Source organism: Halyomorpha halys, unplaced genomic scaffold, assembly GCF_000696795.3.
Source record: "Halyomorpha halys isolate HHAL.00 unplaced genomic scaffold, Hhal_1.1 Scaffold1566.1, whole genome shotgun sequence".
Classification (NCBI taxonomy): Eukaryota; Metazoa; Arthropoda; class Insecta; order Hemiptera; family Pentatomidae; genus Halyomorpha; species Halyomorpha halys.
The window spans coordinates 96,870-114,805 of record NW_027108130.1 but is presented as its reverse complement, the minus strand read 5'-3'; the positions used below and the strand labels follow the sequence as shown (position 1 = coordinate 114,805).

The following is a 17,936-nucleotide window of genomic DNA, read 5'->3' as shown; positions in this document are numbered from 1 at the left end:
AATGCATTGTAAAGGCATACGACAACAATCGTGCAAAAACACTGTTTGGATTTCTCTGTTTTGAGAGTTGTATTTGTTTACACACGCTCGTTCAAGAAACAAATATTTGTCACGTAAGGGAAACCCTGGATTTTGGATTGTTATAATAACAATCACTGTCCATCAACGGGTTTAGTACATTAGGAGGTTTCCTTAATTGCTTTCTCTTTATTTTTTTTTCACTTCTAAAATAATAAGAGCAAAGAACAAGAACAAAACGTGTTGCGAATAAGTATAAACTTGATATAAGATGTCTAGGATCGAAATCTACGTATCGATTACTATTGTTGAAAACCGAAAAGAATAGTCTACTCATTCTAAGACACATGCAGAAAATAAGAATCCATAACAGAAGATTTAAAGATAGCTATTTGAAATCACCACTTCAAGTTTAAGATTAATTACTGATTATTTATTGCTTTCGGGTATTTATGTTATCAAACTATTGACGCCTTAGCATTACGATGCTTTTACGCATGAACGTCGTAACCATTTTACCGATTCGTTCACCGTTAAGCTTACAGACTTGTCCATTTCAACGCTAGTGACTTTAACGTGCCTATTATATTCTAAGGGTGTAAGTTCCGCATTATGTATTCACTATCGTTCCCATGCCGATGCGCGTGTTCTCAGAATGATCTGATGCCTGAGACCCAATTTTCGAGAAATTCGGAGGTTGCCGTCTCCTCAAAATTAAAACATCTGTGAAACTTTTTAAACTCTTACACTCTGTAAGAATATCAAAGAGCTTAGTACCCCTTTAGCATAAGTACATAAGTGGTACATTAGTGATATCACCTTTCAGTCATAAGTGTAAACAGATTCTCAATGCAATGCCTTATGGCGTACGACATCGGAGAGTAGGGAGGAAAGGAGGAGGGCTTTGCATGACCTGAATTGAAAATGTATTTAAAAAAAATTAATCATTAAAACTAGCGATAAATCCTCCTCTCCTCTCCCCTCCCCCTAACAATAGTAATAATAAACATAATTTCATTAAAAATATAAATACTTGTTGAGTGCAAATAAAAACGTATAATGTTAAGAGAGTATTGATAGCCATTCCATTCCTAATCATAATTACATACAAACATTCTCTTACAACACCTCTAGTTACTTAACATTCCCTATCTCCTTATCCACAAAGTTAAGTTAGTTATTCATATCGCTATTGTATTGCCACAAACCACATCAAGCTATATATTATTACCTCAAATCTTAAATTTATTTTTAAAAAATGCAAAAAACAATTATTTAGTGAAAAATAATAGAAATTTACTAAATAAACCCTGCAAACCTCAAATAATAAGTATAAATTCTAATGATAATGATAAAAAATAACAACCTTACTCCTTATTTCGATATTTTTCCATTTTTTTTTTAAAACATAGATTCCTAATCAAGTAGAGATATTTAAACGAATATGTCTTCTTCGTCAAATTATATATAAATAAAAAGGAGAAGCTTTTGTTCTGTTTTTCCCTGATATCATGTTTTTGTGTGCCGTGTTGGATATACTAAGCTTAAATTTTAATATTTCTCGGCAATAAGTAAAAATTAATATTAGAAAAAAATAGATTAAACCTCACATTAGATAAATATAACATTGATAAAATTCCTTGCATTGTATTCGGCAGCGGTTACCAAGGTGAATACATAGTGTATCGGATAGTTGGATGCCAGAAGCGAATGGGGGTTGCCGTTAGGGATTCAATTTTTCTCAAAATATTAAAAAAATAAAAAAATTAAAAATTAAAATAACGATATTTTATAATAATTCACAGTGTACTCCAACATTTACTATGTATTATTTTTCTTATTTCCCTACACAGTGAACCGTTCTAAGGATAATTTTGGTACTACTTTTATATTTTTTAGCCCTAAAATGGTGATATGGTATAAACGTTTGGAATCCGCTGACATATGCTCTAAAAAGAAATAAAAAAGTATTAACGTAATTTTTCTAAAAGAGGGACATAATTAGTGTGAAACATCATGAATTTGGTGGGAAAAATGATTATGAATATGGTGAGACGTTCTCTGGACGTTCGCCTTGGTGTGCATTCAATATTAGTTACGCTACTGATTAAAATATTTTATAGTTGCATAATTTTTCCTATATTTGATTTGGAACAACCAATTGGCAAAGGTTCTTGACTTTAGTACCTCTAGTAGTTGTTAGTGATAATAACAGTTGCTCGTGTATACGCAATAACCCCGTTTATGGTTTAATGGAATATGAAGCAAATGCATGTCGTGACTCTATTATGGCCAAATGAATTGGAGGTCCCCAATAATTTTTATCTTCAAGTAATCAATAGAAACTTTTCAATGCGAAAATTGTAGTAGTAATGATACGCTTAAACATAGTATACTTTAATGTTCGGCATATAGAAATCAACGAGAAATATTGTTCTAAGATGCAGATATAAATCAATGCTACTACTGATGTACGGCTATAAAGTCTGGAATGCGGCATCCTATCGAAAAAGAAAAAAAAGAAAATATTTTCAATATAGAGTCCTAAGAATGCAGTGGAAGCAGTGTTTGTAAGAAATAGCCAATTGCATCGAGAATTACCAGTATAGTCGATAGAGGACTGCATCAAGAAACGGTTCATGAAATTCCACCTCCATTTACGGACAGTTAAAACAGTAGAGACATACAACTTGGGAAACTCACCCTCAACCCGAAGAATGAAGTTCAAGCTGCTACAGGAGATTCTGATATAAATTCTATATTCATTAATCCAATTACTGACCTTACTTCTATGTATTTTTTTTTTCTCTTCGTCCTTTTTTCAAATTAACTTGTTTTTTTTTTTGTTTTTTACCCAGTAGAGGGCAATTGTTTGTTTTGTTAGGTCTAAAAATGTCATTATTAACTTTACTCTTCTCTTTTATTAAGAATTATTATTTTTATCTTTTTATTTTATCTTAATTGTTTTAAAATTATAACGTTGTATTTAGTTAGTGGTATCTTTTGTACGAGACTATACCCTTCCCATAAACAATTATTTAAAAAATATCTAGCTGTTGTTCCAACCAAATTAGGCCCACCAGTCCGATCTAGTATTAAATCAATAAATTAAAAAAAATATATTTATGATAATAAATTAAAAGTAACAGACTATACAAAAATATATTACATTCATAAATATTTGAAATCTGTATCTTAGAAAAATATATTTGATAACCATTTAATCCAGATTCAAATGTTACATTTTTACTATCCCATATTTAACATTAATTTTTTTATTCTTCACTATTCTTTGATAGACGTTTCATAATTTTTCTATTACCTTTTAAGTTGAAAGTTATCTCATAAAATGCATATAATATTTATATTGTAATTTAAAAAGAAAAACAACAACGATAAATCTTAAACCTCACTGAAACATAACAAATCAGAAATATTAATAAACAAAAATATTATTAAAGTTTGATATCAAATTATAAAATATGTATATAATATATATTTTATGCATAGGAAATACTAAATTTTCTGCCTATGGATCTAAACAAAATATAATTAATTTAAAAACCTTTGAAATTGAAATTACGAAATAAAAAAAAAAAATTATTTTAACCAAATTTTCAAAACAACAAAATCGTGATTCTTGTTTCTTTCGTATTTTTTTTTTTCATGATATTAAAAACCAACTGAAACACCGTTGAGCCGTAGTCAACCTATAAAATCCTTTGCGATCTATCGACTAGTAATCAACCGTTTAAAAAAAAAAAGTTTGTAAAATGTGAATTGTGAAAGTACAAAAGAACAAGCGGGGCCTAACTCACGGTCGTTTGACAAATCTTTTGTAAATAATTCATAGAACGACAATCCTTTTATTCAATTTTTATTCGTTATTCAACAATATTTTTACAAGCTCTGTACATCGGGGTTAAATTTCAATCTAGCTTCTTTTGAAAAATTAGTTGATTAAATGATGATAATTTACTACTAATGCGAAACTAAACTTTGTTTAGAACTTCAATTATTCACATTGAGTCCATTATTTTAGGCAAATTATTCTCCTAAAAGGAACGCATTCAATGGATGTTTTGTGTTTTAACAGATTAGAACTACACAGCCCTATCTGAAGAATAAAAATACACAGCCCTTTATCTGTAGAATTTGTTTTCGTAAAACTTTATTTTATATACTATTTTGAACGTTTTTTATAAAACCTAGACAAAATACTTTATTAGATATTAGGTATTACTAAAGATAATAGGATGTTTAAATCTTTTCTTCTTCTCCTGATGTGGATTCTTCTAGACAGGCTTTATTCAAATATTTTTTATTTTTTTTATTTAATGATATTTGATACCTTATTTACATAAAAATACATGCTATAAATCAAATAAAAGTTTAAATACCGTATTTTATTTTTAGTTTATTAAAATATACCATAGACCAAGCCATCTGATTCATTGTTACTAACAGAATTTGACCCTGTGATAATGTTGGATCTAAAAATTATTTGATAAAATTTTGAATATAATTTACGTTAAAAAAAAGTAGATGATTGTGTTTAAAAATACATAAATATTTCAGAATGAAGTCAACGAAATACCTCTAACGTTATACCAGGCACATGTAAGCAAGAAAAAAAATACAAACATTGCATGTTCTTTTAAACTAAATTAAATAAAAATAAAAATTGATAATTTCAGAAGGATATCAGTAGTTCTGAATTCAACCGGCTGTACATTAATAATTATAAATCTATATTTTAGGTATTAATATAAATAGAGAGTAAATAGAAAACAAGGCGCCTGACTGTAGAAATATATTTAAACTTACAGGCCATTAAACGAAAAATTCTTCCTATTACGGCGAACCTTAGAAACGCTTATGACAGCTAGGAGGCCGGTCCGATTATTTCTCTGATTAAAGCCGCTACTATATCGCCGACTAGAAACAGCTAAACTGGATTCGAAAGACCCACATCAGGTGTAGGAAGAGGATGAAAGTCATAGCACATCTTAATGAAACCTTTCACGCCGTAAACGAAGAAAAGAAATGGTACGCCGTTACGTAAGCGGGAAGATACACAATAGTTTATCTGTACAGTCTCACCCAGTGCGCGATAGGAATTGGAAAGCGCATTGTCATCCCCGCATTTCCTACTGCTAATGTTATTTAAATTTAAATGAAACAATTAAAATTGGGAAGCAATGTTTAATTCATAAAGGAAACATAATATTTTAATTATAATAAAACATAAATTCAAAATTAGATATTCAGTACAGGTTATGTGAGGAGTTGAGTGTAGATGTTTTTAGTACAAGTGACGCAATATTCCTGAATATTTGCTTTACGGTGAATCTAATTTAAAAAAAAAAGCGAGAATGAATAAACACATTATAAAATGTTATAATTTGTTATAGACGAAGTTTCATATATTTCTAATATTAGATTTATAGTTTTTTTTCTATTCCTGCTATGGAGGCGGTCAGTGAAGAACACAAATATAGTAAGTAAAACTTATCAGTGCCAACTTTTCGATCAACTATCTCAAAATCCCCAGGAGACATTTTCGAAACAATGTTTGCTAACTAAGGATCAAGTTAGCATAGTTTTCCTCAGATAAAAGCCGTTTAACTAAGTGTATAACATCACTTGCCCGTCTAACCGCGTTAAAGAAAACAAGTTTCTTATTCTTAGTTCATGAATTTATGAATATTAAATTTAAAATGTATAATAATAATTATTTAATATTTCATCCAAAAATTGCCTAATTAGTAATCATCAATAAAATTTATTTTTTCACAATTTAAAAATAGATTAACGTAATAATTTTATTTAGCAATTAATGATTAATTTCATAAACATTGTATATTGGGGAGGAAGAATAAATTTATGCGCGCTTAAAAAATGATGCCCAACTCCAATCATCTACATGTTGTGCATTCGACTATCACATAAACAATATACCTACATATGAGAAGAAAAAAAAAATTTCCGCCAGCAAATATTGAAGTAGATTCACTAAAAATATAAGAATATGTTAAGTATGATTTCTATCATCTATAACTTTCCAAATAATATATTAAGTTATAACTTATTGAAAGTTAAATACATATGTTGGTTATATAATTAACATTTCTTTATTCAACTAGGCACTTAGTTGCCTGGTGGAGGCCTCGTAAAAATCTTTAAGGTCCCGAGGAACGATTTCGCTTAGCTATAGTTCATGGTTAGAAGTTCACTAGTACCGAACAATGTCACATGAAAGTATACTTAAATTTTCTATTTATAAAAATCATAAGGTCCGTTAAGGTTATTAATGTATTATGAAATTGAAAAAGATGAAAATTAATTTACAAAAACATCACTATCATTTATCTGATTTGTTGATAAATGAATTCAAATAGATATTCTTCACGTCTTATATTATTGGGCTTGAATAAAATATGTTAAAAAATATATTCTTTACATACATACGTTAGCCGTGAGTCAACCTGTGGGTTAAGATGCTCTACAGGTCCACCTAGCCTCATACAGTAGGTACTCGTAATTGGGGAAAAATATGGCGGGCGAGCGTTATTCTGATGAAATCACCTCTTTGCACAACCATTGGTCTAGTTACAGTACTTCCTTGCAAAATGCAGCATCCCTGACGCTTCATAATTTGTAGCGATAGAGATTTATTATATATGTGTATATATTCTTAATTTCTTGAACGTCACTTCGACTATTACGACGGTTGTTCTTTTTTAAATTAGTAAAAAAAAATTTAGCCATTTCAGATTTTTTAATATTTTACCAATGCCAGAACTGTCATTGTAAGGAATGAAGTTTTCAAGCTTAACATCATTTCTTTCTTTCTGATACTTCAGGAATTGGAATATGTGTTAGTCAATGAGAGGTACACTGTCACAGGCTTGGTATGTTGGGCGATGCAACCCTAAAAGTTGGTGAAGATGGGTTAGCTTGGTATATCTAATTATTAATTTCCTTATTATGGAGCATTAATTGAAAGCTAATCTTTTCGGAGGTATTCAAAATAGATTATGCTATTTTATCATCTAAAGATGGTTAGGTGGTAAACTTTCCTACTCTTCGATCCGATTTTTCTTCTACTTCGTCCATTCATTAAGGAACGTGAACTTTTTGAAAAGTATCTCAAAATATATAGCCGCATTTTTTGCTTCTTCATCAACTCGTTCATTTTTTCGCTTCCCAATGTGTGAAGGGATCCAGAATAGTGTTGCTTTTATTATATATTTATATTTATTATTATTTGTTAGATTCATAATATTCTATTATAACTATTTAATATTATGGCCTCTTTTATTATATTCTATTTTAAATAGCCCAATAGTATCAACATTTATTTCATAAACTCATGTATGAATGCCACTAGCAATAAATTAATGTTATATAGATACTTCATTTAACCAATATCACTCTGAAGAGTCGTTACCAAACTGTGTGGTGCAAGCGAATGTCAAGTGCCGCTAGCGAATATCATGGCGCTGTGGCAATAATATTTAATTTTTATTATGATTTTGGTATTCAGAAGTAGAATCCATTTATATAAAATGACAACGCCATCATCTCACTGTCTATGCTTTGTTCACCACTCTTTGTCATTTAGGGTTAGGAATAAATACATAGTTCAGAAATGTTCCATGTATTATTAGAACTGAATCCAAGGAATTAATGAGTTTTAGTGGTACTTATTTATTTTTGTACGTAGTTATTTATAACTTGCTGTGTTTTAAAAATATTTTATAAACAAAATAATATATATATATTTAGCACGACATCGGTGCCTGGTTGTAAACGTTTGACCGTTGATTTAGAATAAGGTATTAACTAACAAAGAAGAGAATATTTTTTTAAGTTTGGAACAAATTTGTGTTTTTAAACTTAAAATATTTCCAATATAGTGCGATAGTGGCCTATTAATTCTAGTATTTAATAATTTTCCGTAATATCCTGATCCTAATTCCTCAACCACAGCCTCGCTGGTGCGCATTACTCCGCATGACTAGTCGAGGGCACGCTATGCAGTGGCAAATAGCTACCATTATCTCATCCACCACTTTCTGCTCTTCACAATGGGATTGCAGCTATTGTTGACCAATGTCATTGTTGTTCCCTTCCAAGGACAGGTCTTCTTCAGGAGGATAATTGTCCCATGGGCGTGATCTTTACCTTCACCTGGCCAGGATGGACGTGACTCTATTGTTTGTCCATCTCGGATGGACGAGTGTCCTTTATCTCGGCAAAGTGTCTCTTTTCTGCTACATCTTGAGCGAACAAACCATCTTCGTGAGGAACGTTTATTAAGAAAGTTATCGTGGCCTATTTTCGTGAATTGCAACTTGACTTATTCTTAGGGAGAGATTTCGTTTAGCATAAAAAAACACTTCATTTTTTAAGGGTTGAGGGGCTCAAAATTCATGCGTATTTCATAAATAATATCACTGACTCCCAGTTCACTTAGGAAAAATCACTGTTAAATGCTCGGATATTGATGAATGTTTTTTTATCTGACATTTCAATAAGTTTTTGAAATAAATCTCTAGTTCTCAACTCTTGCTATAATCCATTGGTATAACAACTATGCTGGAGCATAACCACGAATCCACACCTTTCGTAATTTATTTGTAGTAATTTTACATTATTTTACATTGCACTATATTTATAGTACCTACATTTGTAAAGGTTTTTACAATGCTTACATTTATTCGAAAATTATAAAAAGTTTATATATGGATTCATAGTAGGAATATAAAATTCCAACAGAAACGAAAAAAAAAAATGGAAAAGTTAAAAATCGATGTTTTTTAAAAAATAAAATGTATTTTATCTGATTTTTTTTCCAGCCTGCTTAATTTAATAAACTTTTTTTTCTATTTACATGGAAAAAATTCTTTGTTAGAAATACTCCGATGATATAATGATCCGATAATTATCATGGAATTTTTTAATGTTAACTTTCTGTTTTTTGTTCTGTGTCCTTGTCTCTTTTCACTAGATGGTGTTAGAGTAAACGAAAAATAAATACATTTAACTGAAAAAAAATCATTTGTTTACTAACACGCATTTACAAATTTAAATAGTTTTGCAGTAATTGATTCAACTAAAATGGGCAAAAGCAATGACCAGTCGGTTCATATTGATTTAGATGTTTATCCACAAAAAAAAATATATTATTATAAAAAATATTAATAAATGACATTTTAGACTAGTACTTAGTCATTGTTATTCCAGTTTTGATTAAAATAATTCGATTTTCTATTGATAAAGCTTCGCCAAACAAAGGGGGTTTCGAATTTCAGAAAATTCAAAAATAAACAACAGTTAGGTAACAAGTAGAGACTAGTGCCCATTGTTACCCCCAGCTCACTCTATTTCAGCTTATTAGTCATTTAAAAATATCCAGGTCCATTTCAGCATTCGTTATTCGTAGAAACTTTGTTATATTTGTAATTATGTGTTCTTTATACATTTTTTATTGAGTATATTGTATTACTTTAATTCCACCTTGCAGGATGGATACGTTTATTAGCCTTTCAGTTGACAGAATGACTAATTCTACAAAGAGTACAATGTGAATTTTAGTTAAAAGTTATATTCATGTATTTCTACTATCCTTTTGGAAAAGAAAAAGGAACTTTTTCTACGAATGTAATATAAAAAGTAATTTTTTGACAACTTTTGATAGTAGAATTAGTCATTCCTTCAACTGAAAGACACAAGTCACACTGTAATTTTACTTGTATCAAATACCGGTAAATTATTTAATTGTTTGTTTTATATTATGGAGAATTCCATTTGATAGAGATATACTTGCGATATAATACTGCTGACGTCTACTATTATTTTACAACTAATATTGAAAAAAACTTCTACCAAATGAATGATTCATACAGTACAGGTAGGTTTTTTCCCCTATTTCAAGTTGTAAAATAATGATCTTTTAAGTTATACATATATCAACATAGATAGGTTAATTAATTAATTAGATAGATAGGTTCGTAATTACTTACTTCTATATTTGATGATATAATAATTAATTTTATGTTTAAATCAAGTTGATTTGTTATTTACGAATAAAAACTGCTGTCGTCAGATTAATGGTTTAATCGAATATGCCCAAACAAAAATTTAACTACAGACCGACAGACATGGTCTCGAAACCATAAAACCGAGTGAAATTTTTCGATTCTAAGGATTTTTTTTATGCATGGAAACTGCTTTAGTACATACGTTGGTGATGAAGCAGGAAATTGTTTTACTCAACATTCAGTTTATTTATTGAATTTTATTAATATAAAAAAAAAATCCTAAAATTAATTTTATTTCATCGCAAATGAATTTTATTGTACAAAGTAATGTATTCTTATAATTTTCACTACACTTGATTGTTAATTTCCATTGAAAGAGTTCCACTTATATTTTAAATTATGGAGTTCGCAATAACCGCTCATCGAGGTTGATGTTGAAAATTACGAAGATAAATCGATCTGCTTACTCATTGAGTTATTCACGATCTAAGTACAGACACCCGCTCTCGACAAGTACAGATGTTCCCCTTGTACAGGTGCGGAGAACACATGCACTCCCTTTGCACTATCTAGGTCAGAACAGTTCTGTTCACACTTCATCCTGTTAATGGCGAGTGGTTACTGTCAAGATGTGTTGCTTTTTCTCCGACGGTTTCTAGGACAGGCAGTGGATGTCTGTTCCGGATTAGCTGGGGGGAATCGCTCTGAGTAGGGCAAGTGAAACAAAAATGTTTTCACTTCTGAAGATGTCGTTGATTTTGGGGAGCAGTGGCATGCGCAAGCCCAGCTCACTACCCATCTTCTGCCGCGGGGCGATGAAAAAATAAATAAATACTAAAGTGTAATGCAGTTTATTTAATTAAATACCAAAAAACCTATTTACAATTAATGAATTTCACATTTTATCGAGTTTCTTAACCAGGAGTGAAAAGTAAATCTATTAAGTTTCAACTTCATTTTTTTTCTGTACACGTTGTTGAAGTGTACTAAATATTTTCAAAAGCTAACGTACATATTATTTTATAAAATTATTTGGTATTTTACCTGGACTAAACAACAGCAAATGTCCATCGTATTATTGTAAACTATTTTAACTGTATGCCGTCGGAGGTTCGTTTTACTAACGAAAAAATCTTAAAATATTTGTTTATTTTTCATTCAGCAACCAGTACCTTGAAAACTACTTGTCATATGAAAAAAAGTATTAAGCCTTTTTAAGTTGAGTAAATTTACGTTCAAGATTTCCCTAGTATCTCGAAAAATTTCTAACACCAATATTAAAAAAGACGAGGATCAACCTTTTGTGAATATAACTTAAAATATTATTCTTATAGAAATAATCTTTATAAATTATTTAATGATTCATTTGAAAAGCTACCAATAGAAACATAATAGTTACGTTTTATTTTAATAGTTTACGTTTATTACTTTCCAAGTATGTGTAACTATTTGACGTAGAGATGTCTATTAGGGGCGATTCAAAGCTCTTTAAATACACCATAAAGTATTTCGTTGTGAATATCACTGTAAGAGAAGCAAGTTAAATAATATTTGGTAAAAAATAAATTTACATAGTATCACAGGCCCTTATCACTGAGCTACTCGGTCCCTAAAGAGCTCTATTAGAGCTCACAAATTGAAGCTTATTAAATTCATATTAAGTAATTCACATTGATACTTTAGCTACTTCCTTTAGGAGTTAGAGCCAATTAACCAAAAATTATAAGGCTGCCATTTTGAGAAAACACTACCATATTTGAGTTACAGTTCCTCAGGAGTGGTAAACATATTACCATTTTATTTTTCTAGTGGTTTAACATAAAATCCATTGACTGAAAGTAGTTTACAGCTACTTCTAGAAATAGCCTAATTTCAAGCTATTTTACTATGCTGATAAGGTATTTTCCCTTTGTCTGGATAATAAAAATTTTTTTTTTTAATCGGCGAAGTGAAATATGATTTCTTCCTGTGATTGAACAGCAGTGTATTGATAAAACCCTTCGGCAACTAAGAAGTATTCGAATCATCATAAGTCAACAACTTTTCGATAAGACATTCCTCCTGTAGTACATAGTGAAAGTGGCGAAGAAGATTAAGAATGCAAATGGCGCTCACGATTTCAATAATTATCCGAGCTAATGGTTGCTAGAACCAGCGAAGCATATGGGCTGCTCCTCGAGTGTCTTCGTGGCCTTGGGGAAAGGTCGGATGCATTTCGAATTCAATATAGGATTGAAAGTCAATGGTGGCTTTACATCCTACATTAAAGTTCCCCATGCCCTCGAACCCTGACCGAACGCAGTTAGCGTTATGAGCGCAATCGTGGCGGCATTGGCTAATTGATGAATCATGACTAATGGCTTCTATAATTATCTCGTGGTCTGAATTGGCATCTATATGTTTCGAAGATGATTATGATTCTCAAGATGTTATTGGCAACCCGAGGTTACGGCTGTATGACGGATCGTTCAAGTGAAATTTTGTGGCTCACAATTTCGACAGTTAACTAATTCCTCAATATTTAAATCCTTAAAATGTCCTTTTATTTATAATAAAGTACAAAAATGACAATAACACTGTGACATTTATCTACTTCACATTTTATTAAGATACTACCAATTTATAGACTACTCGACCTCTTGCTACCTCTTGTTATAAAACAGATTTCTGTATGTCTAATATTAGTGATGAAATATTAGAAGGGAAAATGAATGATGTTCGAAGCTGGACAGCAACACTTTTTTATTAATTTAAATTTACAACTTTATGAAAAAAATACAATAAGTAAATTAGTTAAATGTTTCAGAACACATGATAATCTTGAGAAGGAACGGTGGTACTTCAATAATTGCTTAAATTAGATCTGATGGCCATCTTCCATTCAGACGCCTCGGAGGATTATCAGGGATTGTTAAAGATAAGTGATTAAGAACTGATGGATTTGGATGGGTAAGGATTTTGGAATGAAAGGAAGTATATCTATTTCGGGCCAAATTTGAAGCGGTTTTTATCGCTGAGTTTATTTGTAACGTAATAAGGAGCATCAAAGATTTGGATTGTAAGGATTGGATGCGGCAGGAAATAGTTGGTTTGGTGAAGCCCCAAACTCAATTCCGTATGTCCAAATAGATCTGTAGGTTAACCTAGGTAAGTAGGTTTTATATTAATTGAATCTACGAGCAGCTACTTGTAGTTTCGGTCTAGTATCGGGATTCCAAGTAAGTCTCTTGTCAAGATGGAGACATAAGTAGCGAATCTACTCACAAGCTTTCATGGGCTATTAAAAAAAATAGTAGAGCAGGAGAGTAGAGGATTACAACAGAGTACAGTACCGTAAAAGAAGTTTAGAGGCAGTTGTAACATCATCATCCAAAAGATGATATGAAACTTAAAAAAAAAACCAGTGAACCAGTGAGGTATAATCACAACCAAGGTACACTTTAGAGTTCAAAATGGTTAGTTGCCATAGGACTAAAACAAAAAGCATCAAAAAAAGACAATAGAATGCTTGGAAATTCTTCTCACTGGAGCAATCTTGTCCTAAATGTTTTTACTTTTCTTTATTAATAAATAATTTTTTTTTATTTCATAGACAAATATAATTTTTTTTTTTTTAATTTTGTAGATCAATTTTATTCATAAACAAAAAAAATATATCCTATAACTAATGGACCTAACGAATACCGCGTATTGAATTGTATCTATACATATATTTTCTTTTAGGTCAAGCGTTTCTTTCTGCATTAATAAAACTGATACTAATATGATTGAAATATTTTGTTAATCTCTAAATTTATTTCTTCTGGTTTAAATCTAATCCTATAAACCAAATCCTTCCTCACTTGATTTTTTTTTAAATATTTAATTAATCAATTAATTAATATAAATCAAAATGATATAAATGATGCTACCTTTTTTTGGTATTTATTTATATCTATTCATAAATTTTTTTTCGATAACAATTTATGTTTTTTAATTTATTAAAAATGTCAATATTCATGAAATCACATTCAAAATACAGGAATATTTATTTATCTCAAACTCTTTTGGCAAAAATATTTGCCATTTTCTTTATGACTCAACTTTAAATTTAGTGTTTAAAATATACATTCAATAATTAATTGCAAGAATTGTGTCATGTTTTACATTTTTTAAAACTATTTTTCTCGTAAGACAAAATACTTTGAACGAATTGATACAGTAAAACCCCGTGATAAAAAGAAAAAATAAACAAAATCGAAAAGAATATTAATTTCAATAAAACTAAACAAAATAACCCTTTTTGTGACTACTATTAAAAAGTTAATGATCGTTTATCGTTTACATTATATGTTGTCTTTAATTTAATTATTTCTTTGTTAATGTTAATGAAATTGAAATAATGAATTTAATCTTATGATATAGGTATTAATTTACATATTATCTCTGTATTACGTTTTCTATTTTGTTTTAATTTTAATTTATTTTAATGAGCCTTAAAATTGGAGTTTTTCTTTTGTACACTGGGAGTTCTGCTCTGTACAACACATATAAAATAATTTAATATAAGTACTCTGATATAGCTAATTGTAGGAACGCAATACTTACCCGAGGCCTCCTTGCGTCAGTTATCTGCACTAACAACAATGCCACCATCCCTGAAACAAAAATATATTTTTTAATATGCAGAAAAAATATAATAAAATAAATATTAAATTGTATATTATATTAAAAAAAATATATATAATAATTAATTATAAGAAGTCGAAAAAATGTTTTTTCTTTTTCTTTTCTTCTACTATTCTATCAAATTATCAAGAATAATTTTACGTTAGTGTTATTGTTTATCATTAATAAACAATTTAGGGAAATCACTTCAAAAAATATAAATTAGGTAAAACAATATTTGATATTATTGATTGACTGGTATTGATATAGGTACTGAATAACAGAGGGTATATGTATATACTTAATTATTATTTACTTTTTAATGATACCATATCTATGACCTATTTAAAAGGGACATATGTCAATAATTTTTATCGTCAACCGGAGTGAGAGTGTTAAATTTTGAGTTTTCCAATTGCTATACACGTACAATTGGACATTAAAATACCCCTTTATTATATTTTCAGATTATCGGTTAATTAATTTCAATAATGAACTTTTGTAAAGGAAAATTAAAAATTAAATTCGCCTAAAAAAAATTTGAGGCAACATGCGTAGATAGCTTAAAAATAAATCCAGATTCATCTTTATATTAAAAAAAAATTCTGTTCCTCCGTTCGTGAGAAAACTATATCCTGCCGTTCTGGGGAAACTCCTGAAATGATAATGAGGCATAAGAAAGGAACTAATGCCGTGTTTCACACGTGCACTAGGACATGCCCCCTATCGCTCGACTACTGGGAACAGGAGATGTTATCATCCCATAAACATCTTGTTTGTTTTCTCCTCGTTCCCATATCAAGCAGCCGTTTTTTTGTTAGTGTTTTTTATTTTAATTTTAACCTTTTATATTCATCCGCCCTTAGGTGTTTGTCATCTTAAATTATACACTTATTTATCTAATTATTTAATTTAATGGATTTATCATTATTTATTAATATTTTTAGTACTAAATTCTCATTATTTATCCTTATATCCTGAATAACTAGTCATTCGTTGCTCATTTTTGATGCTAAATATTTGGTTTCAAACTATCTAATTGTTAATAACAACTATATTTTTAATAAAAAAACTTATAATACTTCTTACTTAATAACTAATAAAATATGTTTGAATAAAAAGGAAAGTTTAATATTTCACAATATTACATGCTTATTAAAAATTATTCATTTTTATTTTACCTCTAGCTCTTAATCTGATTAATGACAGCTTTCTGTGAGAATCAGTTCAATTAAGATGTAATTAATTTTTATACTTTATATTCCCTTGAGAATTGCTTTGAAATAAAGATTATAATAACTAGCAAACATAATTTGTAATATACATGAAGAGAAGATGGTTGGGGCTGCGGTCAGAAAGTAACATAAATAAGTTGAGAGGACATTTAATAATGCTAACGTTTCAGTCCGAGTTTCTAGTCTTCATCATGGCTAAGAACGAACAGCAAGATAAACACGAGAAGGTCCCTCACCTCCGGACTTAAAATAGCTCCTTTGAATGTATAGCTCATATGTGATATTAAACATAACAGGTAACCTTAAAATACCAAAGGTAGTAAAAGGTAAGACACAATACGAATTACTTTTCTTTTTTCACAGTAATGCACTTATTAATTCACTTTTATTTCTGTTTTAGAGGGTTCGGAAAAAAAAATAAAATAACGATTTTGGAATTTTAATTTTTTGTTCTATTTATGACCTTGATATTTTTATTTTGAAGAAACGCTCAACTTCTTAAATTTTTAAAAATATTACCACTAATTTCAATATTAATTTATTGAGTTTCATTTCCAAAATTATTGATGGATCCAACAATTTTATTACCTTCGGTCTTGTAGGAATGAACTTAACGATATCCCTAACTTATGTGAAAGTAATTCGGTAATTTACAATTAAGTGAAAAGATTTTAGAGGGTCGATCAAAATATTATAAAGTCCATTTAGACACAAAAAAGGAAAATAATTATAATTAAATAATTAAACTGCAAACGTTCCTTCATTCGTTCCTGTTTAATAGTGTAAATCTTCGCTAGTCAATCAACGCCATTTTCTTATTTAGTTATGCATATATTTATTTTATTTTTTGTTTATTCAGTGTCATGTTTTTGATAGTAAATTGTATGAGTTTCTAAATATAAGTACTAATGCTACTGTTAATCGTCTCAGAGGGTTGTTGATATATTTTAATTTGATCCAAATACTGTTGACCTGTAACATAAAGTATACTTTTGAAATATATAAGCTAATAGTGATATTTTTATTGCGACGTTAACATTTCGGTGCCTATGTTTTGTGATAAAGTCGTTGCAAAGGTTACTTAAGGTTGAATTTAAAGTACTCCGTACAACGCACTGGAAATCGAATTACCCTGACTTTTCCATGATTTTTTTAAATCAAAACTGACCTTTCCAGAGGTTCAGTAGTTTATAAAAATCAGCGGTACTGAATACGCGAGGGTGCCAGAACCTTTTCGTTTTAAGTACCCTATACTTTATTTAGAGGAGGAATAAAAATATTTTATAAATATGATTGTAAAGGCTGATGCATCATTAGTTAATTTATCACTTGACATAATTAGTGGATGATAAAATCATAAGAACTTAGAGTTATTAAATTTGTATTTATTATCTGCTCATGTTGATGAATATTGATGTCTCTCTTATCCTAAATGTCGGATTTCCAGGTCGTGGCTGAACGTAACAGATTGGCGAAGACGCTCTTCTCCCCGGCAAGGACACGGCCTCAGGTCATTGCATTCCCGTTGCACAATTGCAGTAGAGGAACACTGCGAACAGGAAAGGATGTCATCGAATGTGAAAGTAGCCAATCGACTGGACAGCTGCTCATGCACGACGATTAACCATTCATAACGTAACATCTTGACAAATCCCTTGAATCGGGTATTCATTAGTTGCAGATAGTTACACCATAATTAAACGTTCTTCCTAGTGAACTTAAGAACTGCTGGCCGGGTAATCAAATTTTATACCATACTGATATTTAAGAAGGAATACGGTCTTTCGATTTAATTCAGTGCTGTAAAAATCGGCGAAGACCTCTTGAAAACCATGAAATATATTTATTGTTCTTTTATAGTTTCTAAAAGCATTCCGCCGAAGTTTATGACACTAAATTGAATCCCTAACACGTATTTCTTCATATATATTAATATAGTATTTTTATTACAGAGAGAGAGAGATAACAATATATTTTTAAGTATTAT

At 29.9% G+C, this 17,936-nt stretch overlaps 1 protein-coding gene across 1 annotated transcript in view; it reads right to left on the bottom strand.

Annotated features, from left to right (window-relative positions):
• The window catches only part of LOC106690067 (uncharacterized), a gene marked incomplete at its 5' end in the record, with an annotated part of 38,183 nt that extends 23,479 nt beyond the window's left edge, over nucleotides 1-14,704 (bottom strand). The window contains 1 exon segment of the mRNA XM_014435340.3: nucleotides 14,655-14,704. Coding sequence (XP_014290826.3) covers nucleotides 14,655-14,704 — 50 coding nt within the window.
• Between the last annotated feature and the right edge of the window lie 3,232 nt (nucleotides 14,705-17,936).